The sequence below is a fragment of the Tiliqua scincoides genome, chromosome 7 (genome assembly GCF_035046505.1).
Source record: "Tiliqua scincoides isolate rTilSci1 chromosome 7, rTilSci1.hap2, whole genome shotgun sequence".
In the NCBI taxonomy this organism is placed as follows: Eukaryota; Metazoa; Chordata; class Lepidosauria; order Squamata; family Scincidae; genus Tiliqua; species Tiliqua scincoides.
The window spans coordinates 58,172,369-58,199,266 of record NC_089827.1 but is presented as its reverse complement, the minus strand read 5'-3'; the positions used below and the strand labels follow the sequence as shown (position 1 = coordinate 58,199,266).

Here is a 26,898-nt window from a genome sequence, read left to right as displayed (position 1 = left end):
TGCATGCAAAAAAATCTCCCTGAGGGGCATGGGGTTGTGAATGATACCAAGAACCTCCAGCAAACAAGGAAGTAATAATACAGCAAAGAACAAGTGATTTTATTTATTTAAAAGATGTATGTGTCACTTTTTCTAATACTCTCACTAATACTAATACTATCACTAATAAGTGATAGCTTCAGGACTACTTCATCCAGAGAAACTGGAACACAAAAGGCTTAGTTTTTTTCTCTTTTGGGGCAGCATTACAAAATACTTTTCCTGGTCAAAAGTAACTCCAAGTCAGCTTCTTGTGGTATAACAGCTACTTCTCCCAAAATAAACAAAAATGTGGTTTTAATTTAACTCAATGCAAAGAGAAAACTTCTCTTTGAAATCTTCAGCAAACTGGCATGAAAGCTGCCTGTCCATTGACAGTTTGAGTGATGGTAAGAAAGAAGCTATATAGCTTTAAGTGTTTTTAAACTAAAAAAACCTTCTTAGCATATATTTGAGATAAATACAAACTTTTACTACTACTGTAAAAGGTTACTACTATAACCTTTTGCAACATCAGAAGAGAAAACTAACAGCTTCATTAGTATAAAATTACCCAGGGAAACTGGGATGTTGAAAAAAGTGTTCATTTTAAAAATCCTTTTAGAGGATGTTCCTTTACTGAATTTGTATCTGCAATTGGTGGTTTAGGTAAAATTGGTGGTTTAGGTAAACTTGCTTTGGTTTATTCCTTCTACAAATTATTTTTTAAAAAAAAGGTTGAACCCTAACATAAGGTTTTTTTAAATGTAAATATGCACTCTATGGATAGAAGTAAAAATTTACCTTCCTGTCAGGCAAAATGAATACTGCATGATATGACAATCAGAACAACATAAGATTGTCATTATTTGTGAATAGCTCTTTTGAGACTATTGCTTCCTAGTGAACAGGCATGTTGTTTCTTTTAGAGACAAGGCAGAACTAAGCAAGAAACAGTGGGATTTTTTCCTTACATGCTTGAGAAATTTTAATAATGCAAGGCACCACCTTTCCTTCCTAATGACATGTGCTGCTCTTTGCCATGCAATGCATAGCTTTTAACTGCTCTTAAAAAACCTAACTAAAATGCACTGAGAATCTTACATTAGCAAAAACAAAAATCTGTAAATGACTGAATGCTATGGTCAATATAACATTATTTTGATGTAGCACAACTATTTTCTATATGTAGAATTTTCACCACACAAAGAATATTTCCATGTTCACGCTATTGTTCAAACATAAAATGGTGAAACACACTGACTCAGATTATCTTTGACAGTAATGACCACCCTATACAGCAACTACAACCCTGTTTCCATACATCAGTTAAATATGAGATTGTCCTTAACAGCTAGCTCTAAAATGTTGCTATTTAATACAAATTAAATGGTACTTCCTGTGAACATTCAGCTCAGAATCCAGGCTGCTGGATAACCTTTGAATATAGAAACTGAAATTTCAAGGGTTTTTAGCCTATCATTCAGCTTTGGACAGAATACTGTAATTTACAGAACTAAGAAGCTGATCCAAACATTTACTTGCTAATCCCATCGTGCAACACGACAGTACTCATTTTCAGTATACAGCCTTTTAAAATTTCAATATTACTTCACCCAGTTAATGTACATTTTTAAAAAATAAAATTAGAATCAGTTTCATCATCATGAGATTGTACTAGAAAATATTCTACATTTTAGTATGGTCTCATTTCAAATCTCTCTACTTTCCTGTCACAGTATATAACAAAGGGGTCAACCAAGATCTTCACATTTCTCCTCAAACGCAGTAGTTTGCCATTCTCCTAGAATGTCTAAAAACTGCTTACACAATTACACAAAACAAGTGAAGTCACAGAAGTCAGAGGACTCTCAGGAAAAGTTCCCAATCTCACTACCTATCCAGCTACCTAATAGCACAAGATTCTCTACAAAAGAAAACAAGGTAGGGCAACACAAAGCTTTTAATAGTTCAAAATGTGGGCCAAAAATAACCAGTCAACTGGTTTTTAGTCATCTTGGTTTTATTAAATATTGAGGTGTAATATATATTCAGTACAAAAGTAAAGTGATGGAACCTACAAGACAACTGGATTTAAGAAGAAACAAGATAATGGAGTTATTGATATTATAGCAACACACACACACACACACACACACACACACACACACACACACACACACACATAGAGGGAACAATTGGAACGCCGCCTTCATCTGATACACCAAGTGTTATCCTCAGCTGGTACTATGCACATATACATACAGAGGAAAAACTAAACAGTGGGTCCAAATGGTCACAAAACACAAGTGGCAGGCATGGGTGATATTTCTCTGTAGACCCCAAGTACATAGTAGCGAAGAACAACTCAGTCCTGTTTTCACACAGGCTTGTCAGCAACATTTCACCTGTCACCACTGGGGACTAGAAACTGCCATCAAGAAAGATAATCTATTCCACGGTTCAAGAAGTCCTGATCTACAAAGTATTTTCCAGCAGGAACATATTCTTTCAAACTTAAATAAAATTCAGTAGATTCACTGCTGACTGAGCTCAATTACAGTATCAATTTAGTACTTTTACAGATCTCCTGCTTCATTTTGCAGAGGATTCTGCTGTTCTGTAGCCCTCTTTGCACAGATTAAGATACAGTACAGAAAACAACTCAGTTTCATTTTTGTCAACTGAAAGAGACAACAGCGCCTTCCAAATACCTTTTCCTTGACCTAATGGTGAGCCACAGGGAAAGGTGAGACACAAACCCTAAATAGCAGTTTGCATTTGTTGCAGAAACTTCAGCAACTTAGGAGAAAACAGCAAGAAACTGCTTTTGCATGGAGTTTATGTGGAAGCTATTGCAAGACTGTTTACATTTATTTGGTGGTTTAAAATCAGTACTCAGACCACCCATTGCACACATTCTTGACAAGGTTTGGCAGTAAGGAGATCTTGCCTGCATTCTGGCAAATAGTGTCTCAAATTTTAAAGGGGGGGAGGGTAAGTATATACAGTATGTTCATCTGCAAAGCTCTGTATACAGTCTGCTATAAATGAATATCAGTTTCGGCAAAAATAATTTGTGTTTCATCACTTGATTTGTGAAACGAAACTAACACTTAAAAAGCAACTGCAGCCATGATTTCAGAAAGAACAGTCCTGCTGGATCAGGTAAAGGTCCATCTAGTCCAGGTTCCTATATCTCACAGTGGCCCATCAAATGCCTATGGGAGCACACAAGACAATGAAAGACCTGCATCCTGGCGCCCTCCCTTGCATCTGGCATTCTGAGGTATCCCACTTCTAAAATCAAGAAGTTGCACATATCCATCATAGCTTGTAACCTCCAGAAATTTGTCCAAACCCCTTTTAAAGGCATGTAGGCCAGATGCCATCACTGCATCCTGTGGCAAGGAGTTCCACAGACTAATTACATGCTGGGCATAGAAATATTTTCTTTTGTCTGTCCTATCTCTCCTGACACTCAATTTTAGTGGATGTCCCCTCGTTCTGGTGTTGTGTGAGAGGGAAAAGAGCATCTCTCTATCCCCTCTACCCTGCATAACTTTGTATGCCTTAATCATGCCCCACTCAGGTGCCTTCTTCTAGACTGAAGAGCCCCAAACTCTGTAGTCTTTACTTATAAGGGAGGTGCCTCAGTAGAGTAATCAATTTTGGTTGCTCTCTTCTGCACCTTTTCAATTTCCACTATAGGTATATCCTTTTTGAAATGTGGCAACTAGAACTGGACACAATACTCCAGGTGAGATCTTAAGTGATCTTACCAATATAATCACTTGCCCACTTTTGAACTTATCTAACCTAATACTGATTTTGTTCCTTTCACTTTCATTTCTTTTGAAGTTGAAATCGCACAAAAGTTAGATTTTTAAACATGTTTTCCAAAATCTATACCTACGGAATTTTTTTCTTTCATTAAAGTCTTTCCATTCATGTATATGTCAGTGACTACTATAATTTCTGTAGGTTAGTAACTTGTGAATTCATTTGCAAAGCTCTCCTTCACATTTCAACTCAGCATGGAAGTGTCACAACCCTAATGCAAAAATCTTATATTCATGGCCTTGCTACAAGGCTTTGATAGTCTGTTGCAGCAAAAGTAACATGGCTACAAATTGTCCTTCTGAACTACTAAGGTAGACTTCAAATACAGTAAGAATTTACCAACTACAGTTGTGGTGGATACAAGTGTCTGAATGCAACTTGCACTGCAATTTCTGCAGGTACTTCTCTGATTTCAAATGACAGATAAGACTCAACACTCCTAGATTTTTTTTACTGGAGCAGAAGTATTCTATAAAAAATTACATTTCTGCATAATTGCTGAACCAAGATAAATGCACCTGTTATAGGAATGATTCTGCTGAACACATTTTTCTAGTATTCAACTTTTCTTTTCATCAGCTTTCGTCCCGATGCTAAAATCGGGGCCCTCCTAAAAACGTTTCACTTTACCAGCCACTCAAGCTTCTGTGGCTATAATGGTGATTGGGTAGCAGCCCCCCCCCCCCGTAGCAGGTTGTTGAACCCTTGATACACATAGCCTAATCTACCCTGCCAGTTTCAAGAGCCACCAAAAATTCAGTTTTGACCCACTTAGGAACCGATAATCTATATGAAAGGTGTATAGTATTTGTTCTGATTCTGCGGTTGTGTTAACCACCTAACCCCCAAGAGAAAGCTTTATTACTGAGAATACTATTGTATTGTTGCTTTTTAACCACTGCTTTCCTTCTGTAATAGAATGGTTATATTGTTATAATAAAATTATATAGGGCCCAAACCTATCCAACTTGCCAGCGGCAATGCAGCTCTCTTACCTTGAAGTGACCTCCATGACTGCCGCCCCCCCACAGGATGCAGTGCCCACCCCATTGGCATAACTGCATCGGTGCTGGAAAGTTAGATAGGACTGGACCCTTAATTACATTACATGATGAATTGTTACAAAAATGTTTAAGAAATTGTTATAATTTGCAATGAGCAGAGTTACCATGCAACTGGTTTTTGAATTTTATGTTTAGTAACACAAAATATATGTCTTGCTATATTTATTTAAAAGATTTTTACCCCACCTTTCCTCTGCCAAAGCAGACGCCCAAGACGGCTTACAATTTCCAACTAAAATATACAATATAAAATCAATAAAATCACAAAAAATAAATAAAACCACATAGAGAAGGGCAAACTGCTTACAACCAAGGTACTGCTATTAAGGCACAGGAGGCAGATAACCCATCACCCTAACGCCAAACAGGAAAAAAAATGAGCCCTCACCAAGACGTCATGAGGGAGGGGGTTGATCTTAATTCCCCCGGTAGGTCCATAATTGTGGTACCACTACCGAAAAGGCTCACCCCCATGCCACCATCCCCCTATCTTGGGAGTAAGGCAGTACTTGCAGGAAAGCCCTCTCAGATAACCTAAGAGGGCAGGCTGGAATATATGAGAGAAGGCAGTCTCTCAAAAGACCTTTAAAGTCCTTCACAGTTTGGGACCAGGTTAACACCAGCATCTTGAACTGGGCCTGGAAACAAATGGGCAGCCAGTGCAGTTGCCAAAGCAGTGGTCTGACAGAATCAAACCACCAAGCTCCAGTAACCACCCTGGCTGCCTCACTCTGCACTCAAGGCAGCTTCTGAACCATCCTCAAGGGCAGTCCCACTGTAGTAGCATATTAGTACTATTATTTTGGTATAATCTTTTAGGAACCAATACTTACTCATTGTAGCATATATTTATCTAATTAAATGTTATTTTGTCATTTTCTTTACTGTAAACTGCTTTGAGTGCACCTGTGTACAGAAAAGCAGTAAACGAATAAAGTTGACATAAGAGGTTGGTATACATTGCTATTGCATTGATTGGACAACAGATACCTGCGACTGCTTTGACTTAGTATTTAATACAATGCCACTCTCTCCCCCATTTACACAACTTAATAAGCATTTGAGTACTTGCATGCTGCTGGACAACTGCATTACAATGGGTTGGATCCAGGTTCATGTTTGTGCAATGGCATGAGCACAATTAACCTACCCTGCACCTGTCTCCCACTTCAGCCACCTGAGGCCCATAAAACACACTCCTAACAGGATGATAAAATGCAATCAAAGTGTAGGGAATGAGGGGAGTCCCCAGAAACAGGGCACAGACACCTTACATTTTCTCCATTTTCCAATGGTACCAGCATCTTTTCACCTACATATAGCTTTAAAAAGCTGTTGCACTAACTAATACTGCTTTTTAAACTTCATTTGGAGATTTGATTTGAAGACAAGAGCTACAGATGGAAGAAAAAGGTTGAGTATACAGACCATATACACAATTCTCTTTTGAATTACAGCCAAGGGGTGTGTAGTTTTTTGTTTTTTTTAATCTTGAGAAGATCCAAGTAGTATCCCTTTTAGTTTCTTAAGCAGTAAAAATTCCAAATACATCTTCGAAGGTAAACCAAAATAAATTGCTTTAATATGCTTTTCGGTTAGCAAATAAGTAGTTGCTGTATAAAAATAGTGTTATCTATGTAACCACATGATTACCTATAGGCAACCATGTCACTTGTTACTCACCTGGGGTGAGTAACCATTGCTTATGGTACCTGAACTAGTCAGAACACTCAAACACCTTTAAACTAAGAGAAAAGATGCTACAATATGAAGCACTGCTATATTCTTAGTTTTACTTTACAGGCTGCTGGTCCTCTAAAATAGCAAAGACAATCACATGAATAACTTGACAGAAGCAGAAAGGTTTTTCCACAGTTTCTTCCCAGGGATGAAACATTGAAGAATTTGTCCATATGCTCAACCACTTGCTGTAGAGAAGGGCAAAGACAAAAAACTCTCCACTACCACTCCTAGAGTTCCTAGACTAGGGGTGCCCAAACCCCGGCCCTGGGGTCACTTGCAGCCCTTGAGGACTCCCAATCCAGCCCATGGGGAGCTCCTAGTCTCCAATAAGCCTCTGGCCCTCCGGAGACTTGCTGGAGCCCATGCTGGCCTGACACAATTGCTCTCAGCCAACAGTTGTGACAGCCAACAGTTTGACCTCTCATGTGAGCTGTGGGACGAGGGCTCCTCCATTGCTTGCTGTTTCACTTCTGTGATACAGCAGTAGCAACAAAGGAAAGGCCGGCCTTGCTTATTGTAAGGCCTTCTACTGCTTACAGTAGACCTTCATTGCAAGACCTTCATTCTGCAACACTGAAGACCTTCTTCTGCAAGACCTTCATTCATTCATAAGTACCATCTCTAATATAGTTATGTAAATTTATTCAAATTTGAAATGTAAATTAGTTCTTTCCCCCCCCCCGGCACCCCACTTAGTGTCAGAGAGATGTGGCCCTCCTGTCAAAAAGTTGGACACCCCCCTGTCCTAGTCCAAAGGACATTGACAGGACAATGTTCTTGCTCTGCAGAGTTGAGGCAGAAGGAACTAAGATGAACAGAGGGGATTGGTTACCTCCACTGCTACGTCTCCCACAGCTGTGGCTCTAAGGAAGCTATGAGCATGGGCAAGAAGGGGGGGAGCAAGGAAGGAGGCAGATAACCACTCCCACAGCAATTATCTGCAAGATTGTTGTATAGTCCATTATTCTGGTAAATCAATACTGTACTAGAACACTGGAATATACGTAAGCTTTTACACAAAATACTATACTATCTCAAAATAAATATACCCCAGATTCTCAGCAGCATAAACCCAGAAAGGTCAGTTGGAAAAAGCTTAAGGTACAAAACAGAAAATTCAGACAACTATTAAAAAAAGGCGTTGGGAATGCCTTTAGGAGAAAGACTAACAACTTGGTTTGTGGTAACCTCAGAAACAGAGTTAATAGCAAGGTTCAACTGAGATGATGTGTTCCAATAGAAGAAAGACTATCAGTCGTACACAAAACCAAATGAAGCATTACAGCATGTTTGAAGTATATTTTGCTGTTAAAAGAAAAACTTGATTTTGAAAACTTAAAATTTACAGAGATAAGAGACAAACTGAAATCAGCACAATTATTCAAACTAGGCCTTTAAGATGCCAGAAAACAAATGTGCAAATGAAAGCACAAAGGACAGGACTGAAAACTAAGGTTCATCAAGTCTATGATGGAAGTTTGAGAACTATTCTGTGTCTGTAAGGGGTTTGGGTACAGTGATTTTGAAATAGCAGACATCTGCTAAACCAGATCTGAAATAGACTTCCAAGGGCACTATGAGGAAGAAAAATGTCTCAATGGGCAAACAGCATGCCTAATACAGGTCTTCATACCCTGGTCTATAAATTCTAAATTGTTGTTGTGTACCTGTCAGACTACTTATATATACACTTGACCTTAGCCACAATTTATAGTTCTGTAACGTTTAAGGTGATAGAACCTCTAACTACAATAGAAAAATTGTTTCGGTAAAAGCAGCTTGTAAGCCTTCCAGCTTCTACATTCCTGCTAGCAAAAATCTGTTTCACCTGCAAATATCCCTCACCTATGGTATTTCTCTTTGTCCAATACACATCAACATTTTTACTTATCTGGCAAGATTCTAGTTTTTACTTCATGCAAATTAATTTTTGGAAAAAGAAAATCAGTGGCTGACACGCAAGCTCATGTGTTCATCCCCACATAGACCCTAATGCAGAGGTTCTCAAACTTTGAGGGAGCTTTACTCCTTCAGTAAGTTCTTGGGAGGGGGGGGGCTAGGGCAGCAATGTATCGTTAAGGAGGGACGAGAGGGTGCTTTGCACTCACGTTATGTAGGCAGGGCTGCAGCAGGTGTGGGGAGCCCTGTGCAGCCCTGCACAGTGCTCCCAGAGACTTGGAAGGTTCGCTAAAGCAGGAGCAAAGCACCTCCTGCAAAACTGAAGTGCTTTACGCCCGCTTTTAGTGAACATTTCAAGCCTTGGGGAGCGCTGCGCAGGGCTCCCCACACCTCCTGCAGCCTTTTGCAGCCCTGCATTCTTGAAGTGCAAAGTACCCCCCCTTGCCCCCCTTAGTGATCCTGGGGATCACGTCGCTGCCTCCCTCCCCTTCCCCCGTCCCTTTAAGGGATGGGGAAGTGTTACATGAACTGGGGGGTCATGACCCAACAGTTTGAGAACCACTGCTCTAATGTATTTCATTCAACCAGTCGACATGGCTGTATAAAAACAGTTACAATAAAAGGTGCTGTGAATGTTCCTCTGGATAAGGTGTAGATGCACTTCTTTTCCATTCACCACACAGTAATGTTCTAATTTTGTTTCCTGCAGAGTTCATACAGGAGCAGACTTTACAGTTTGGCTACAATCAAGTAATTGAATGTGTTACCTCTATCCGAAGTCTGTTCAATACACAAGACAGTTCTAACTGTCTCTCCCACACACACACACACACACACTCTATCTCTCTCTCTAACTTACTTGTTTGAGGAAGAGAGTGTTGTTCCAAAACTGTGGTATAAGTTAACATGCTTGAAATGTGAAATCACAATCCTTATCAACACAAAAGTTGTAGCCACCATCAAGCTTATTACTGATACCGATACTGATAGATATTGGACACCTAACATTTCAGTTTGCCAATCATCCTGCATCTCTGACTTATCCCATAATCCATCCCTTCCCCAAAAAATGAATTTAGAAGTCACATGGAATGTTCTCAGATTTTGTTCAACATGTTCTAAGGAATGAGAGCAAACCAAGCGTCAGAAAAGAAGTGAAGCAGCTATGATTTCCAATAGCTAGAAAAGATGCAGAACTGTGACACAGCATTATGGGAAACAGGCTTATCGTTTGTTTTAGATATGAGGTTTACTATTATACCACATGATTGTCATCTTTTAATTTCTTTATGTAGCGCTAAACAAAATAAAAGATCTTTCTGCAAGACTCAAAACAAAGTTGCGTATCTGTACAGCCTAATCTCTAATATAATGTACAACTGGATGCTCAATGTAATTCAGTATAGCATAGTCAGGACTAGATGACCTGCTCTCATTATAGCTAAATGTGAAGAACTGAACTTAAACATCTCTACTAGTGTCTCAATGAATCAAATTAAGTCCAAACTACCACTAAAGTGGGCATAATAGGATACTGATATTACGAACAATGAGACTGACTTCAGAAGTATGAGGCAACAATCATCTCTGAAGAGCAGGTAACCAAACCAAGTGATCAGTACTATCAACTCCGTTTACTGTACTTTTCAGGTAAAAACAGAAAACAGGAAGAAAAGAATACAATTGAAATAAGCTTCTTGAAGACAGGATCTAACTGGGCAAGATAAGATGCTCATGGGAAAAGGAATCACAATACAACATACAGACTTTATACATTACTATGATTAAAATCTTTACTAATTTCTCCTGTTATCTGTATGAACAGCTTACACTAACCAGACATCTGCATAATCTGCTAGCATTTAAAAGGGTGCTGTGATTTAGTGGTTGAATGGATGAATTGTTACCAATAGTTCTCTAGCTTTTGATTATGGCGCATTTTCTATCTTAAGTGTCACTTAATAGACTAACTTACATCTTTTCATTGTGTCTGCACTAGAAGAGAAAGTAACACATCAACCTATTCTGCAGCATTATTTTAATCCAGTATATACTTTGCTTTTAAGTACTTGTGTTTACTAAATATTCAGAAACTCACTCCTTTGCACAAGAGGAAGATAGAAGAGTTGGAAACTAGAAGTAACTGAACCTGTTGATTTTCAGGTAAGTATACTATCACCAATATATAGTGTAGTCAATCCTGCTTGTTTTGAAATATGTAGGTTCCTAAACTTGCTGAAGGAATCTTCAGAAGAGTCTGCCCTTTCAAATGAAAAAACTGCCCCACACTGAAGATACAAACACAAGAAACATTCCAAATCATGCTAGTCAAACTAGAATACTGATTCTAAAAAAGAAGCATATCTTGCTTTATATCAAACAAGACCAGCCATTTTTACTCCCTGCTTTCATATTCCAGCAACACAAACCAGTTCAATTAACAAGATGGGCAGCCATCATAATGCTGAGATTTGTAGCTGAAAAAGGAACCCAGATCTTCTCTTAAAGTGAGTTGCAGAACTATTGTCTAAAAGTGGATCAAAGACACACCCCTCAAGAAAGCAATACCAAAATGTTCCTCTGAATTGCCAGTTTCATTCAACAGCAAGATAGTGCACCCGAACTACAAGACAACCAGTTAAAATTTCATACCAAATGGAACACCTGTAACTTGCATCTCAAATCTAGATTTGCTTTCAAACTGGTTTCCCACAAAGAAACCCATCAGACAAGGCAAAACAGCTTGTATGTATCCTTATAAGCCAAGTAAGACTATATGGTGATTTCAGGCACTTCTGTCTCAGAACAATGAAGATGCAACAATAAAGATGCAAAAAGAAAAAAATTAAATGCCATATTATGTGAAAAACCCTGACAAGTGTCAGTGTGAACCTTATACAGCACTCCAACAGCAATGTGCATCTCAAACATACATATCAGCAGTTATGAATACTTTTTGGAAATTAAGTAGTAAGGGAGATAGAAATAGTCATCTCAATCTTGATACAATGAAAATAAAGGCCTAAAGAAGGGAAAATGACACGTTTATAAAGCAACATTTAGCAAATTAAGACTTGTTACAGTCACACAAAAGAAATTTGTGCAATGGCTTGCACTTATAACAGGAAGATAAAAACAAAAACTCCAGACAGCTTTATGGTCAAAGATTTGAAGTTCTGCAAAAGATCAAATGGGTAAGTAAACTAAAGATTTGCATTCAGCCCCTTCAAAAGATAAGTAAATAGGAAACAACAATTAAACATCCAGTGGGATTAATGCAGCAAAGTATGGGGAGGAGGAAAGGTACACGGAAAGGTAGGAGCCTGCAAAAAGGACAGCGAGAAAGGAGCAGCCAAAGGGGAAACAGGCAAGGCTCATAGGCAGTGGGGTAAACCAAGGGGATATATGCCTGAGACTGACCTGTGCCATCGCTTGCAGAGACAGAGAGCGCCGGTGAGGAGAGCTTAGGCCTCTTGGCTGAAGGCGGGCCCGACTCCACCACATTCTCGGCCATTTTTAATTCTTTTTTAGACAAACAGAGCCCAAATGGAAGATGGGGATCCCCAAAACCGTCACCTTCTCCTTGGATCCGAAGTCAGCTGAACAAACAGTGAAGACAAGAAGGACCTGAAGAAGAAAGGGACAAAGTTCCTCTTTTTTCTGGCCCTGGGGATTGGTCTCCACTGGGTAGCAGCGATTGTAAGGGGGAACAGAGATGAGAAGCAGGGTGTGGAAGCAGTCTTTTCTCCAGGCCACTGGGGGGGGAGGAAAACACAAGGATACAACGAACAGATCAACTCCTTCCCCTCACCAAAAAAACACACACACACAATTAAGAGATCTTGATGGGTTTCTAAGTCAAATTAAATCCGGTTTCCTGGTCGCAGCCACTGCCAACACCACCATCTTCATCCTCCTGGGGGTCGTCTTCTTCTCCTCCTCCTGCTGCCTCTTCGCCGCCGCCATCAACCTCTTCCTCCTCGGCGTCGTCCTCCTCCTCCTCATCGCCACAAGGAGGCGGGCGAAGGAGGAGAAAAAAGGGGGGGGAGAGAAAGAATCGCTCTCCTCCTTGCAATGCCTTCCCAGCCTGCAAAAGGGGATTTGGTGGTGGTGGGGAGAAGGTTTGGAAGGGGGTGTAATAAAAACGCCCGCTGCTAATGCAAAAGGGGGTCGAGGAAGGAGATCACCGAGGGTCCCCAAGGCCCCCCCCCTTCCAGCACCGCCGTCCTCTTGCCAATGGCTGCAGAAAGGAGAGCAGTGAGGATGAGGAGGAGGAGGATGAAGCTCAGCTAGTCAGTCAGTCAGTCCCAGGAGTCTCCGCTTCACATCTTGTTGTGCAGGAACAAGGAGGAGAAGGAGGAGGAAGAGGAGGAGGAGGGGCTGTTGTCCCGATGGAGGCAGCACCGATCCTGGGATGATGGGGGGGCTGGAGCTGGGGGGGGCGTCTGGACTCCGGGCGCCCCCCTGCCGACCAGCGTCTCTTCCTTTCTTCCTCTGGCTGGAGCAGGGGCCCCCCTTGCGGGCAGGAGGGGGGCTCGATCCCAGAGCAGCGGCGGCGGCGGCGGGGGGAGGAGGAGGAGGAAGGAGCAGCAGCGGCCCCTCCCCCCTTCTCTCTGTCTCTTCCCCCTCCCCGGAGAAGGATGGTTGCGAGCGGGGAGGGAGGGGAAGGCTCCGCGGTGCCTCAGGCGCTTCTGGAGCGGCTCCGTCTCATGTCCGCCCTGGGGAAGGCGGCGGCGGCGGCGGCGGCGGGCGGGCGAGGCGAGCGGGGCTCCGAGGCGGCCTCCGGGGCGGGCGCCAGGAGGGGCCGAGGGCGGGGTCCGTGCGGCGTCCCGAGTCTCTGGCCGGAGCCGGGAGCGCGTCCAGGGCTCCCTCACGGGCTGCGAGGCGGGGGGCGGCCGGCGGGGGCCACCGCGGAGGCTTTCGGGCTGGCCGGCCGGCCCTGGGGTGTCTCCCTCAGCGCTGCTCCACCGCCTCCCGCCCGGCTCGGTCCCTCTCGCTCGGCTCCCTCCCTCTCCGTCGCCCTCACACACACAAACAAAATGGCGGCTGTTGTTTCTTCACTCTCCCGATTCCTCAGAGGGAAACGAGCGGCGGCGGCCGGAAATGAGCCAAGAGAGAGAGCGAGAGAGAAAAGGGGCGTGGCCTGACAGGGGGAGGCGGGGACTCACGCAGCTCTCGCGCGCCCGCGCGCGCTCACACACGCACACACACAATGGAACGCGGAGGACGAGCGGAGCGGGGGCGGAGCCGGGCGTGGTCACGAGACCCGCTCAGCCACTCGGCGCGCTCTCCTCCGGCTCTCCCCTTCCGCAAACTCGCTCTTAAAGGCAAAGGCGGAACTCGCCCCCGCCCTGAGCGTTCGTTTTCTGTCGGCCAAACTGTGCCACTGGATGGCTGCTTGGGTCATGCCTATTGTAATCCTATGGAGGAAGGTGGGGGGAGGCTGGGGCACCCTGGAACTGGCAGAGCCGGTGCTGTGCGCGCCTATATGGGAAGACAGGCCCCCCTTCTTCCTCCCTCGTTTGCCACTGCAGACACCAGCCCGGAAGTGCGAGCCAAGGGGTTTAGAGCCCAATCCTAACCGTGTCTACTCAGAAGTAAGTCCCATTGTAGTCGATGGGGCTTACTCCCGGGTAAATGTGGCTGGGATGGCCGCCTCAGAGTCCCATTCCATGCGCGCCTACTCAGAATTAAGTCGCATTATAGTCAGTGGAGCTTACTCCCAGGTAAGTGGATAGGATTGCAGCCTTAGAGCCCAAGCCTAGCCACCTCTACTCAGGAGTAAGTCCCCTTGCAGTCAATGGGGCTTACTCCCAGGTAAGTGTGGATAGGGTTGCAGTCTCAAATGGGGGGAGAGAGGTTTGGCAGGCTGCAACCCTATCCACTCCTACCTGGGAGCAAGCCCCATTGACTTCAATGGGACTTACTTCTGAGTAGACAGGCATAGGGTCGGGCTCCAAGTCCGTGTACATTAACCCTTGTCTGTGGGTCTGACTGGAGCAGAAAGTATCGCCAGGGTGGGTCGGTGGGTGGCCAAAGGTCTTTCCCAGTCCCCTTGCACAACTCCTGCGTTTCCTTCCTGCCAGGATCCATTTCTCCTCCTCTACCCAAAGCAGGGAGACTCAGCACCGAAGCGGGCCGGGGGGGGAAGGAAGGCGCTTTATTACGTGGAAAGGCGTCAGGCAGTATTGTGCTGGAAAGCCAGCGTCTTCCCTGCGACGCCTCCAGCCAGCTGTGCCCCCTTTCCTGTGCTGCTGCCGCCTGCCTTGATTTACAGCCGCCTCCGTTCTGATCCAGAACCCACACCACACTCTGAGACTCCAGAGGCGTCAAGAGAACACTTGGTGCCATCCTAGCCACACTTTCCTAGGAGTAAGCCTCATTGAGCACAATAGGACTTACTTCTGAGTAGACATGCTTAGGATTGCCCTCTCACATACAGCCCTCTGCCCTCCAGTATGTTCTGTGGAAACAGGATCCTGCCAACTGCAGGCATCTCGGGAGAAACAGCAGCCCCGCTTTCCACTCCTGTATGTACCTTTGTGCGGTAAATAGAAAGAAGTTCCTTTACTGCCTCCCTTTCACAGACATCGTGCATTTATTATTTTATGGCCTGCAGTTCTTTCCTGCCTTTCTCCCCCCAAGGGGGACCCAAAGCAGACATGATGGGCCAGTTCACAGAACCAGGGGGCTTTTCTTTTATTCCTCCATGTAAACCACTTACAGCTGGTCTTGGACTCGTCACCTGAACCATTCATAACTACACAGGGTCATCTGGCACACCAATGCTCAATTCACTTTCAGAAACATTTCTGAAGTGCTTGCACAAAAGGTACGTTTGCCATAATCATAGTTCTATTTCAAATAAAGGTACCTGTGTATGTGTGTGCATGTGCTACCCCTATTATTGCTAAGCACACTTTTATTCATTAGAATATAGCCATCTTCAAGGCATCCTGTACCTAATGGCACCCAACAATGGCTGTTGTAGTTGACTGATGGCCTCTGGGTTTCTGAAGAGAAAGAGAAGGGATGCAGGATAACCCATGCTGGCGCTGTAGCAATGGCACAGGGGAACTTAGGTAACATTGGGCTGTTGGTTACTGTGGACAAAGTGAAGGGTCTGACCCTGAAATATGCCATGTGACCAGAGTGATTTCTAAGTTTGAGAAGGCCCTTGGCAAGGTGACCTCTGATAGGCACCCTATGACTAGCATGACTACCATAGTAGCAGATGCTGGTTCCTTATATTCTTGGTGGACTACCAACAACCACACAGTGCTCAAAAAGTTGCCTATTACCTGCCATGTTTTCCTCCCAAAATGTCCCACATAGTGCTGACAGGGATCAGTGGATGGAGAAAAATTATGGTGGGTAATCATTGCCAGCTAGAGCACTTGTAGCTACTGCTAGCCTGCTAAGAGTGAGAACAAACCATGTTACTACCATGAGAAGGGGAGGCCTGGCCAGGTGGACCTTTGATAGATATCTGGCTCAGGAAGAGCTCCAACTGACCGGACTCGACTCCTGCCATGTAAGCTTGATGTAAGGCTCTGTTATTATTCATCATTGTTACGACTGATATACTTAGAGAAAAGAAAATGGGGAACGTTCCCATACAATATTAATTGTCCTAAAGGATTAATTGTCCTAAAGAGCGAAGGATGGGGCCAGGATCTGGCACTTAGGCCAGATCCTGACCCCACTCCTGGGCAACCCAATGCAGTTTCAGACTGCTCAGATCTGCACCACTCCTTTTACATGGCAGATGGATAATGTCTGGAGCAAGCCAGGTCAGGCTCTGTGTGTACGTGCGCGTATGAGACGGTAGTAGTTGTAAACTTGAAGAGAATGTTCCATAAAACACTCTACCAGCTTCCCTGCTTGGTCACTGGGAAGTCATCCATACTTGCCCCAGGCTCAAGTGTCCTCTTATGAGTCTATTAAGGATTGTGCAGGCTGGTTATGAAGCCATGTACGGTGGTAACCAACAGTGATACAAAAGTGCCAGCATAGACATCTTTTATGTGGATCCTAGATCTTCTCAGCTACACTGGATCCCAGCAAATTCTTGAAGCTCTGAACTGTTAAATACACTATTAAGTAGTGAATGGAATATATTTTACCCCATTGCTGTGCATTTTAAAAAATCCATGCAACTGGGAGTATTATTTTGCATGTATATTCCTGAAAAATGAAAGATTACAAAAGAAACCCTGTGGATGAATGAAAACATTAGATTGCATTGGCCCAAAGTTTCCCTTTTCACACCATTGGCATATGGTGCAGATCCACAACTATTTTGCTCAGTGTCTAGGGTTTAGTAGTTGACCAGAATATTGCTCCCCATCCCCTGCTTGGAAAACATACTTTTGTTTAAAATAAATTATCAAAGAGCACAATTCTAACTCAGGGTGACCAGATACAATGGAGGACAGAGTGCCTGTACCTTTAACCATTGTATAGAAGAGGGAATTTTGGCAGGTGCAGCTCAACATGGAAGGGTTCTGTCCTCCATTGTGTCTGGTCAACCTGTCCTAATTGGGTACTTGGCTGGTGCAAGTTCCTTGTGTCGGCCTGGGAGGGTCGCAAACGTGCTGTAAAGCATGTTGTGCCTCCTTGAGTGTCGGCTGGGCCAGTGCAGGAACGCATGCCAGGCCGCGAAGGCTGCAACCAGACTCCATGCCAAGGGAGAAAGGTAGGTCCGCACCAACCAAGCTTGGTTGACCCAGAGGTCTGGGGGGCTGTGGGAGGGAGGCAGGGAGGAGGTGTTCTAGGGGGAGGGTGGGCAGCAGGCGGGCAAAGGGAGAGTGAGGATGGGGCCGCTTGTGCCAGATCCTGACCCTGTTCCCAGGCAGCGTGGTGCATTTCTGGGCTTCTCAGATCTGTGCCACCTCTTGAGGTGGCGCAAATTCAAGTGGACCCATTGAGGCTGCAGCGGCTCTTCCTGGGGTAAAGGGAAGCATTTGTCCTGAACCACTTGTAGCCCAAAACTAACGCTGGATACAGGGCAGGCCTATGCAAGTTAGAATTGCACTGAAAAACACATTATTGGCAAGGATCAAGTGACAATGAAATTTGTAGCAGACTATCTGCTCAATATGTAGTGAAAAAGGAATAGATTGCTTTTCCAAGCTGATATATGCATTACCAGATATGGCGAGGTTGCTCCTTTCTTGAATGTATTCCCACACAGCTTAATGATACACACATGGGAAAGATGGGTCATGAGGCCACACCAGCTCTACAAAGCCCCATCTCTGAGAAGTTCTGGTTACATCCTATATAATCCACCTGTTCTACATAAGTATTGAATTTAGTTATTACTGGAGAGGAATGAAAAGAAGCCACAGTGGAGTGACAAATTCCTTATAATTCAGCTATTAGCAGGGATGTACTAAAGTCACAGTGCCAAGTCATGTGTCAAGTTCCAAGTCAGTAAGCCCGCAACTTAAGTTGAGTCACAGCGCACCCCATCGTGACTCAACTCATGGAAAATTTCAAGTCATTTTGACTTGAGTCCAAAATCATTTTGACAAACAAGTTCTTGAGCAAAAAAAAACAACAACCCTTAAGCCTTCCTCTTCCCATCAAACCCCCAGCCCTGACTCCTGAAACCACCTACCCTCCTCCCACCATGCCTGCTGCTGCTGTTGGTCTGAAAGACTGTTTCTGGATAACCCACAAGGTCTTTTGGGATGATGCGGAAGTGGCTGAAAAAACAAAAAAGGAGGCAAGCAAGCACACACCACTAAAGAGAGTCAGAACTCGAGTCAAGTTTGAGTCATGACTCTTTTAGGGTAAAAACTCCAAAGTGCAAGTCAGTGCCCAAATCAGTGAAGTGCATGACTTGAGTCTCCACAAGCCACAAAAAACATGATTTCGGAACTTGAATTAAGTCTGTGAGTCTTGAGTTCCCATCGTTGGCTATTAAGTTCAGTTGACAAGCTGAAATATCCTATCCTCGAAATATAACAGTGTATCTCATACACTGCACGACAACAGCCCTGCCAATGCAGAAACCTTCCCACTGACAAGCATACCAAAGATGCTGACACAACTGTGGAAGAACACCACACCAAACATAGCTCGGACATCACTCAGATACCAGCACAATTTCAGTAGCAGAGAAGCCAAAATAGGGATGTAGGAGGGATGTGGGAGGGACAAGGAGGAGTCGACATACACCATATTCTAACCCTTCTTCAGACACACCCCTAATACTTGAAAAATGGTACACTACTGGTCCATAAGGAACAATGGGGAAGAGGAAAAGAGCAGAAAATCTCACCTCCTGCCATCCTCCTGCCCCACTCTCTTTCCTACAATGGAGCATAGGATACAGACAACATGTAGCAACCAATCACAGCACACCAAACCCAGTATAAAGCCCCTGCCAGGGAGACTGCCGTTCAGATTATCATATTTGTAGCATCGGGCTATATTTCTCTGGTCTCTTAAAGGAGAACTTTGCTGATGGTAACCCTAGTGAAAGAGCACTTGGAGTGCAGAGGGAGCACATTGCACCAACAATCTCTTGTCCCTCACAGCATGTATGGCATGATAGTTTGTTAACACTAGTCTCCTCAGAATTCTAATTGTAGGGACTCTGCCCCAGGAGGACTCCACAGACAGACACCGAGCTGGAACCTCTACCTCACTATCCCAACTGGGAAAGGACAATGCACCCCACACAGGTAAGCAAGGGAGAGAGGGAATTCCATGCTGCCATACATTGATATTGCACCTCTGTCTCATGTCTGTACCCATCTCCTAACCCCTCAGGATTATCAGCCTCTGCTTTCAACTGTGTTCCCTAACCATCCCTTCATTTGCAACAGCTAGGAGCAGGGAGTGCCTCCTCCATTTGGCAAATGCCAGGGACTCCAGTCAAACACTGGCTACTGCTGGTCAAACATTCATCAGAATCCCTGCCCTGACCAAAGGACTCCTTCTAGTTGGCAGGTGCCTCCACAGGCACTCAAACCCTTGCCATGTTGGGATTTGTGTGTGTTTTTTAAATGGCTCCCCTCTTCCAAGAGAGCTATCTTTCTACTTGTGCTCTGCTGAAAATGTATTCCTTGGATGTATGTTTTTATATGGATGGGACGAGGGGACTTGAACTTTGGTAGGTGTGTCCCTAGCAGTTCTTTGCTTTTACCCCTTAGCTGCTGATGTCACTGTAGCTTCTGTGGGGCAGAAGAGGTGCTATGGTATTCTTGTTTTATACTGTGTGTGGTATCCTTGGGGCATCTCCCCTTGGCTGAAGTGGTACCTGTGGAATGAATGTTATTCATTCCTTGTGGCTGGAGGAGGGTACCTGTTGAAGTACGCAGCCGACACCGCAGCTCCAGAGTCTCAAGGTCAGGCAGATACTCCCGGTAAATAACGAGGCACAGACATGGCAGTGCTCCACCACCAAATGTCCTTTCCTTGAAGTTATATACAATATTTACAGTGCAAAGCAGCACAGCAAGCAAACAGCAAGATAGCACTTTTCTCAACTCCAATCATCAACTCCACCGACATAGCTTCCTGCAGACACTCCACATAACATCTCCCACACAGCAGCTTGCATACGCTGCAGTATATATTGGCACTGGCCAATGAGAGGCGGGCTACGATCTGGTGACTGCATGACTCATTGTCTGGTGACATGGTATTGCAGGGTATTGCATCATCCCTGCTATGCCCTGTTGCATCAGCCAATCCCATGATGCACCTGGGCTACACTACATGTATGCAGGCCAAGACATCAGGGCCTAGCCTTGCCCTATCCAGCCTGCAAATTCCCTGTAGGCCTGGGGCATATATCATAACAGCATTGGCTCCCCAGCATTGGCCAGTCATTGGCCCTACATATACCCCTGCTTCTGCTTCTCAGGTCACCCTTGCTGCCATCATTGGGGCTGACTGGATGCAATGTTTGGCTTCTTGGATATCCCACTGATAGCACACAGTCATGATAATTATGCGCTGACTTAATGGTGATGACACATGGATGTCACACAGATGCCATGCTGATGTCACAGTAACGACACGCTGCAGTCATGATGCTGCTCTGTGGGTAATGGGCTGGGTTGGATAGTACTGGGGTGCTACTGGGATAGGCCAAGACAGGCTTGCTACTTGGGCACCGTTGTGCTGGTATCAGTGTGTCATTGTTGTAGCATTGCAGGTCAGGATATGACAGACACTGCACCACCATCCACACCACATTGGCACAACATCTGAATAGCATTGGACCTTGAGGATCTAGCAGCCTCCTCTTTCACTCTCTGTGAACAGGCTTCCTCAGAAGAGAGAAGGCAGTGAACGTACCACTTGTGATGGTGCTTCAGAGCTCATATTGCTAGGATTCTGGGGAATCCTCAATCAATGCCCAACTTGACCGACCTCTGAGATTGGCTGTGGAAGGTCAGTGATATTTTACTATCCTTCTGATAAACTTTCAATTAAAAGTTTAAGAAATACAATTAGCAGTAATCATTTGCCCATACATCATAGAATACTGGCTTCCCCCTCCTCACACTAAAGATCAGGAGGGAATTAATGTTATTTATACACTATGTAGCTGTCTTGATGTCTGTTATTAATGTGTTTTCCTGAACAACATAGTGAATTGCCACTCTAGTATGTAGGGCAACAAACACATTAACCGATGCAATGATGTCATGTGGCAGACCATAATCCTTTCCAAGTGGAAGGGCATTTTGTACAGGCTGTAGCATCATTTTGATTTACCAGTTGTCCACCATTGATATTGCTTTTCTCAGAGTTCTGCTCCATTAGAAAGAGAAGAGCATGCCTTCATGACTGTCCAGCATCTGCCCAGAGAGAGAGAGAGAGAGAGAGAGAGAGAGAGAGTAATTAGCCTATTGCACAATTGTTCTTGCACAGTGTAAAATAATAGGCTTCATAATCAATTTCCCCAATTCTTCATTTATTTTTTTCTGTTGGTCTTTATTCTCCTTCTCATGCAGCTTCTCTTGCTCAGCCATTGTTACAACTGCTAATGATTTTTTTCCAGCTCATTTCCTCACCCCGTGCTTATATTGAAGCACTTCTGCCATTCACTTGCAGCTTTGGGGGAGGTAAGCACAGGCAATGAGTTCTTACTGATGAACAAAGATTGCAAGGTCTGAACCACAAAAAAGTGAACAGTGCAACATTATGATGAAGCCCCCATTTCAACAGCAGAAGAGAGCCATCTACCTTCCTGGAGAATTTTTCCCCCCTGCTTGCCTTGATTTACTGTTCACTAGATGACAGTCAGAAAAGCAGAGGGTACCTGAGCAATACCAGCTCAACCAGACTGATTTGTAACATGATTTCAAGTGGCTTGAATTTTTTCTAGTTTCTTTGGGCTAACTCTCTCTAGGCAATTACAGTATGTTTGTTGAAGAGCATGTATACATTGGCAGTATAAAAACTGGGAAAGGAATTCCCAATTCTACCTTATTTTCAACTCCCATCACAGGAAATATATATTGTCAAAATCCCATGGACTTCTTAGCTTCCCAAAAATGACAGCATAGGGGAATACGCATTGGTGATAGTGAAAGATGTCACTTGATATACAGAGGTCGTTTTTGCTAGAAGAGAGCACTGCAAGCCATCATAAACATTTTCACTATGAAAGCAGTCCTTGAGGAACTATTAACAGGTCAGATGATCTCTCCTGTCTTCCAAACCTTCCACAGCAAGTCTACCAGATGTTTCTACTTAAATCCAGATTAAATACTCTCAAAATAATTGATGGGATCCAGACACACACACGCGCACACGCATGCACACAGCACACTAATGTGCATGCATGAAGAGTGGTGAATTTTTAGTTGCCTTCATGTTCTTCAAGCCCCATGTGGTGCTGCCCTGGCAGGTCTCTGGGAGGGAGCTTTTCAGGGGATGTAGGAAGCTACTGAGGAAAAAGCTAAAAAGACCTTGTATAAGTGTGGAACATGGCAGGTTTCCACAGCTTCCTAAGAAATGGCCATAGGGCACTTTCTCAGACTAGCAAGTTTGCATACTTGATTCCCCCAGCCTACATGTTCCCATCTATGAAAATTTCTAAGGAAGCTGTGAAAACCTGAACACTGGATTCTCACCAAAAATGTTAATAATCTTTGTGAAGTTTAAGTGGTTGGAAAAAAAAAAGGTCATCCAATAGAGCACACAATTGCCCAATATATTACAAGAACTAGTTGTAGTATATGTAAATTACAGGGGAAACTATCTGGATAATTTTCTCTGCTGATCTAGCCTACATCTCTCACCTGTGGCCATTTTCAAAACAGTTGTGCAAACATGCACTGAAAGAGATCAAAGAGACAGGTTACATAGGGTAAGTCAGATTCCAGGGTCTTGCCAACCAAGACACAGCTGAACTGGTGCAACAACTTTCATTTGACTGTAAATACAGCTATTAAGCCCAGTCCTATCCCCACCATTTTCCACCATCCAACCATGCCAACAGGGCATGTGTTGCATACAGTGGTGGGAGAAGGCAATCAGCCAACAGGTGATAAATAAAAATAACTTTTACTTACCACTTGTTGTATTGGCAAGCTTCAGTCTCGAAAGACTATGGTATCGCGCTCTGAAAGGTGGTTCTGGCACAGCGTCTAGTGTGGCTGAAAAGGCCAATCCGGGAGTGACAATCCCTTCCACACCGGGAGCAAGTGCAGTCTGTCCCTGGTCTGTCTCCCTGGCTATGGGCCTTCCTTCTTTGCCTCTTAGCCTCAGACTGTTGGCCAAGTGTCTCTTCAAACTGGGAAAGGCCATGCTGCACAGCCTGCCTCCAAGCGGGCTGCTCAGAGGCCAGGGTTTCCCACTTGTTGAGGTCCATCCCTAAGGCCTTCAGATCCCTCTTGCAGATGTCCTTGTATCGCAGCTGTGGTCTACTTGTAGGGCGCTTTCCTTGCACGAGTTCTCCATAGAGGAGATCCTTTGGGATCCGGCCATCATCCATTCTCACGACATGACTGAGCCAACGCAGGCGTCTCTGTTTCAGCAGTGAATACATGCTAGGGATTCCAGCACGTTCCAGGACTGTGTTGTTTGGAACTTTGTCCTGCCAGGTGATGCCGAAGATGCGTCGGAGGCAGCGCATGTGGAAAGCGCTCAGTTTCCTCTCCTGTTGTGAGCGAAGAGTCCATGACTCGCTGCAGTACACAAGTGTACTCAGGACGCAAGCTCTGTAGACCTGGATCTTGGTATGTTCCGTCAGCTTCTTGTTGGACCAGACTCTCTTTGTGAGTCTGGAAAACGTGGTAGCTGCTTTACCGATGCGCTTGTTTAGCTCGGTATCGAGAGAAAGAGTGTCGGAGATCGTTGAGCCAAGGTACACAAAGTCATGGACAACCTCCAGTTCATGCTCAGAGATTGTAATGCAGGGAGGTGAGTCCACATCCTGAACCATGATCTGTGTTTTCTTCAGGCTGATTGTCAGTCCAAAATCTTGGCAGGCCTTGCTAAAACGATCCATGAGCTGCTGGAGATCTTTGGCAGAGTGGGTAGTGACAGCTGCATCGTCGGCAAAGAGGAAGTCACGCAGACATTTCAGCTGGACTTTGGATTTTGCTCTCAGTCTGGAGAGGTTGAAGAGCTTTCCGTCTGATCTGGTCCGGAAATAGATGCCTTCTGTTGCAGTTCCAAAGGCCTGCTTCAGCAGGACAGCGAAGAAAATCCCAAACAAGGTTGGTGCAAGAACACAGCCCTGCTTCACTCCGCTTCGGATGTCAAAAGGGTCTGATGTGGAGCCATCGAAGACAACAGTGCCCTTCATGTCCTTGTGGAAAGATCTGATGATGCTGAGGAGCCTGGGTGGACATCCGATCTTGGGGAGAATCTTGAAGAGGCCGTCTCTGCTGACCAGGTCAAAAGCCTTTGTGAGATCTATGAAGGCTATAAAGAGTGGCTGTCGTTGTTCCCTGCATTTCTCCTGCAGTTGTCTAAGGGAGAATACCATATCAGATGGGTAGATGGGTACCATATCACCGGGTAGATGGGTACCATATCACCGGGTAGATGGCACTCGTCAGCCTAGGAAGGCAGCTCATCTAAGAGAAGGAAACTCTGACCTCAAACCTCCACTGCCTTGTGGCTACATCCAGTTGTGGAAAAGGCTTCAGGCGTCAACCTCGAGGCAAAATCAGGAGCCGGAGTCCCTTAGGCAGTTCATGGCTGAACAGTCACGTTCTGGCAACTCCTGCGACGCCGCTGGAACCAACCGTATTGGCTTCTGCCTTTCCATTGGACCATTCCAGCGACGTGGAGAGGGGGGATTTGCTGCATGGGTAACAGCCTATCCTCCATACCTTCTTTACCCAGGCTTCGCGCACTGGAGAGGACACTCCAACTTCGCCATACGGCGTCGGCACAACACGGGAAGCAGCAGTTTACCGGTTATAAGTCTTTGCTCGATTGGCGTAGAGCATGACGCCAGGGGCTGCTTCCGACGGTGGGAGAGATCATTGCATCTCATTGGGCAGCTACCGCCCGCCTTAAGCTGGGCAGTCCCCAGCCAGTAAGGTGTTGCCTCGCCACGGTCCGTTAACCTCATGGGGTGCGTGGGGTTTAGGGTGAAAACCGACAAGTGGATCGACAACTCTGCACCATGCAACAGAAAACAGAAAACTACTGCCCTAAAGCTGGGCACCTGGAATGTTAGGACAATGACACCTGGCTTCTCTGATGACCTGCAAGAAATAGACGACACACGCAAAACAGCTGTCATCGACATGGAGCTGAGCAGACTGCAGATGGACATCGTCGCCCTTCAAGAGACTAGGCTGCCAGATTCCGGATCTGTCAAGGAGAGAAATTTCTCATTTTTCTGGCAGGGAAAACCACCAAACGAAACCAGGGAACATGGCGTTGGCTTTGCGGTCAGAAATACCCTGCTGAAATCCATCATTCCACCTACTGTGGGAAGTGAAAGAATTTTGTCCCTGCAGCTCCAGTCATCAGCAGGACCTGTCACTCTCATCAGTGCTTATGCACCGACTCTGTCGTCTCCAGCAGAAGCCAAAGACAAATTCTATGATGACCTGGCCACCACTGTCAAGAAAATCCCTGTAAAAGAGCCATTACCACTTGTTAGGTCTCCAATTATTAAGGGACCCATGCGAATTTGCTTGTGTATTGTAAATCCAAGGAAAGGAAGGCAGGGTTGGAGGCCAGGAAAAGGGGATAGGATCCAGCATGCATGACTGCTGCCAAGATCTTCCCTTTCCAACTCCAGACCATCCCCTGCCCTTTTCCTTCCTGCCTCGAATCTCCCCTGTACCGTCCATGACCCATTCTTGTCACCATCCTATCTGCTCTGGCACAGGCTGGATCCATTGCTGGTGCGCATGTGGTGCTGCCAGCCATTTGCACCAGTGGTTCCAACATGCTTGGTAGTGGCATTTCATCTCAAGATCCACTGTTGTAATGGCTCCCATAGGATTGAACCGTAAATCAGGCACATTAAGCATCTAGACACCTGTACTAGATCAACACTTCTTTCTTTTATTCCCAACGTTGTTTGAATAATAGTTTGCAAAGAGTTTGTTTAAAACTGGTGTCTGAAGAATTTCTAGAAGATTCCTTACAGATATATGATTTATGAACCTTCCTCCTTTTGTTTCTCTGTCTTTTTGTTCAAACTCTATAAAGAATCCTATACATTTTAGAAAGAAATAGGGAAATTGTAAGTGAATGGGCAATGAGTACTGTAGCTGTTACTGTCAAGAAAGGAGAAGAGGCTTTGTTGTGAGCAGAGGTGATCTGAGGTTGCCACTGTCATCACCACTATATTCATCATAACCCGGAAGCAGATATATTACCTGGGTAATTACTTGGATAAGAACTATGAGTATTGGCTTGTGATGTTGCAAAGGTAGCTTACAAAGCAAGTACTGTACTAAAAATTCATCTAATGTTTGAAGAAGAACAAAGAAGGCTGCATTCCTAACCACACTTTCCTGAGAGTAAACTCCATTGAACAAAATAGGACTTCTGAGTAGACCTAGTTAGGATTGTGCCTGAAGACTCTTATAGCTGTGGACCGCTCTATGATTTCTGAACCAGAAATGCAAACTCTCCTTTTTAGAAGACCACTTCCAAAAAGCCAGCAGAAATAACTTTTTTATAATCTTCTGGATTTTGGTGAATAAAAATGTATATAATGGTTGTATTCAGCTAATACTTTAAAATCTGCACAAAATTACATTACATGCGCATAAGCAGTACGATTCACAGTAACAAAACTATATAAATGTAGGCTACTAACAGACTTGAGAAAACTCTTCTTGTCTACTACAAAGTCTGTAGCACCTTAAAGACT

The 26,898-nt window shown here is 44.6% G+C and overlaps 1 protein-coding gene and 1 pseudogene across 1 annotated transcript in view; one reads left to right on the top strand and one right to left on the bottom strand.

Moving 5' to 3' along the window:
- EP300 (E1A binding protein p300) overlaps positions 1-13,576 on the bottom strand; it is a 105,306-nt gene extending 91,730 nt beyond the window's left edge. Inside the window, exon 1 of the mRNA XM_066633382.1 lies at positions 11,988-13,576. Within this exon, the coding sequence (XP_066489479.1) occupies positions 11,988-12,081 (94 nt within the window). The 5' untranslated portion in view covers positions 12,082-13,576. The remainder of the gene's footprint in view (positions 1-11,987) is intronic.
- Positions 13,577-14,215: 639 nt separating this feature from the next.
- On the top strand, positions 14,216-26,695 carry LOC136657556 (cyclin-dependent kinases regulatory subunit 2 pseudogene; annotated as a pseudogene).
- The last annotated feature ends 203 nt before the right edge of the window (positions 26,696-26,898 follow it).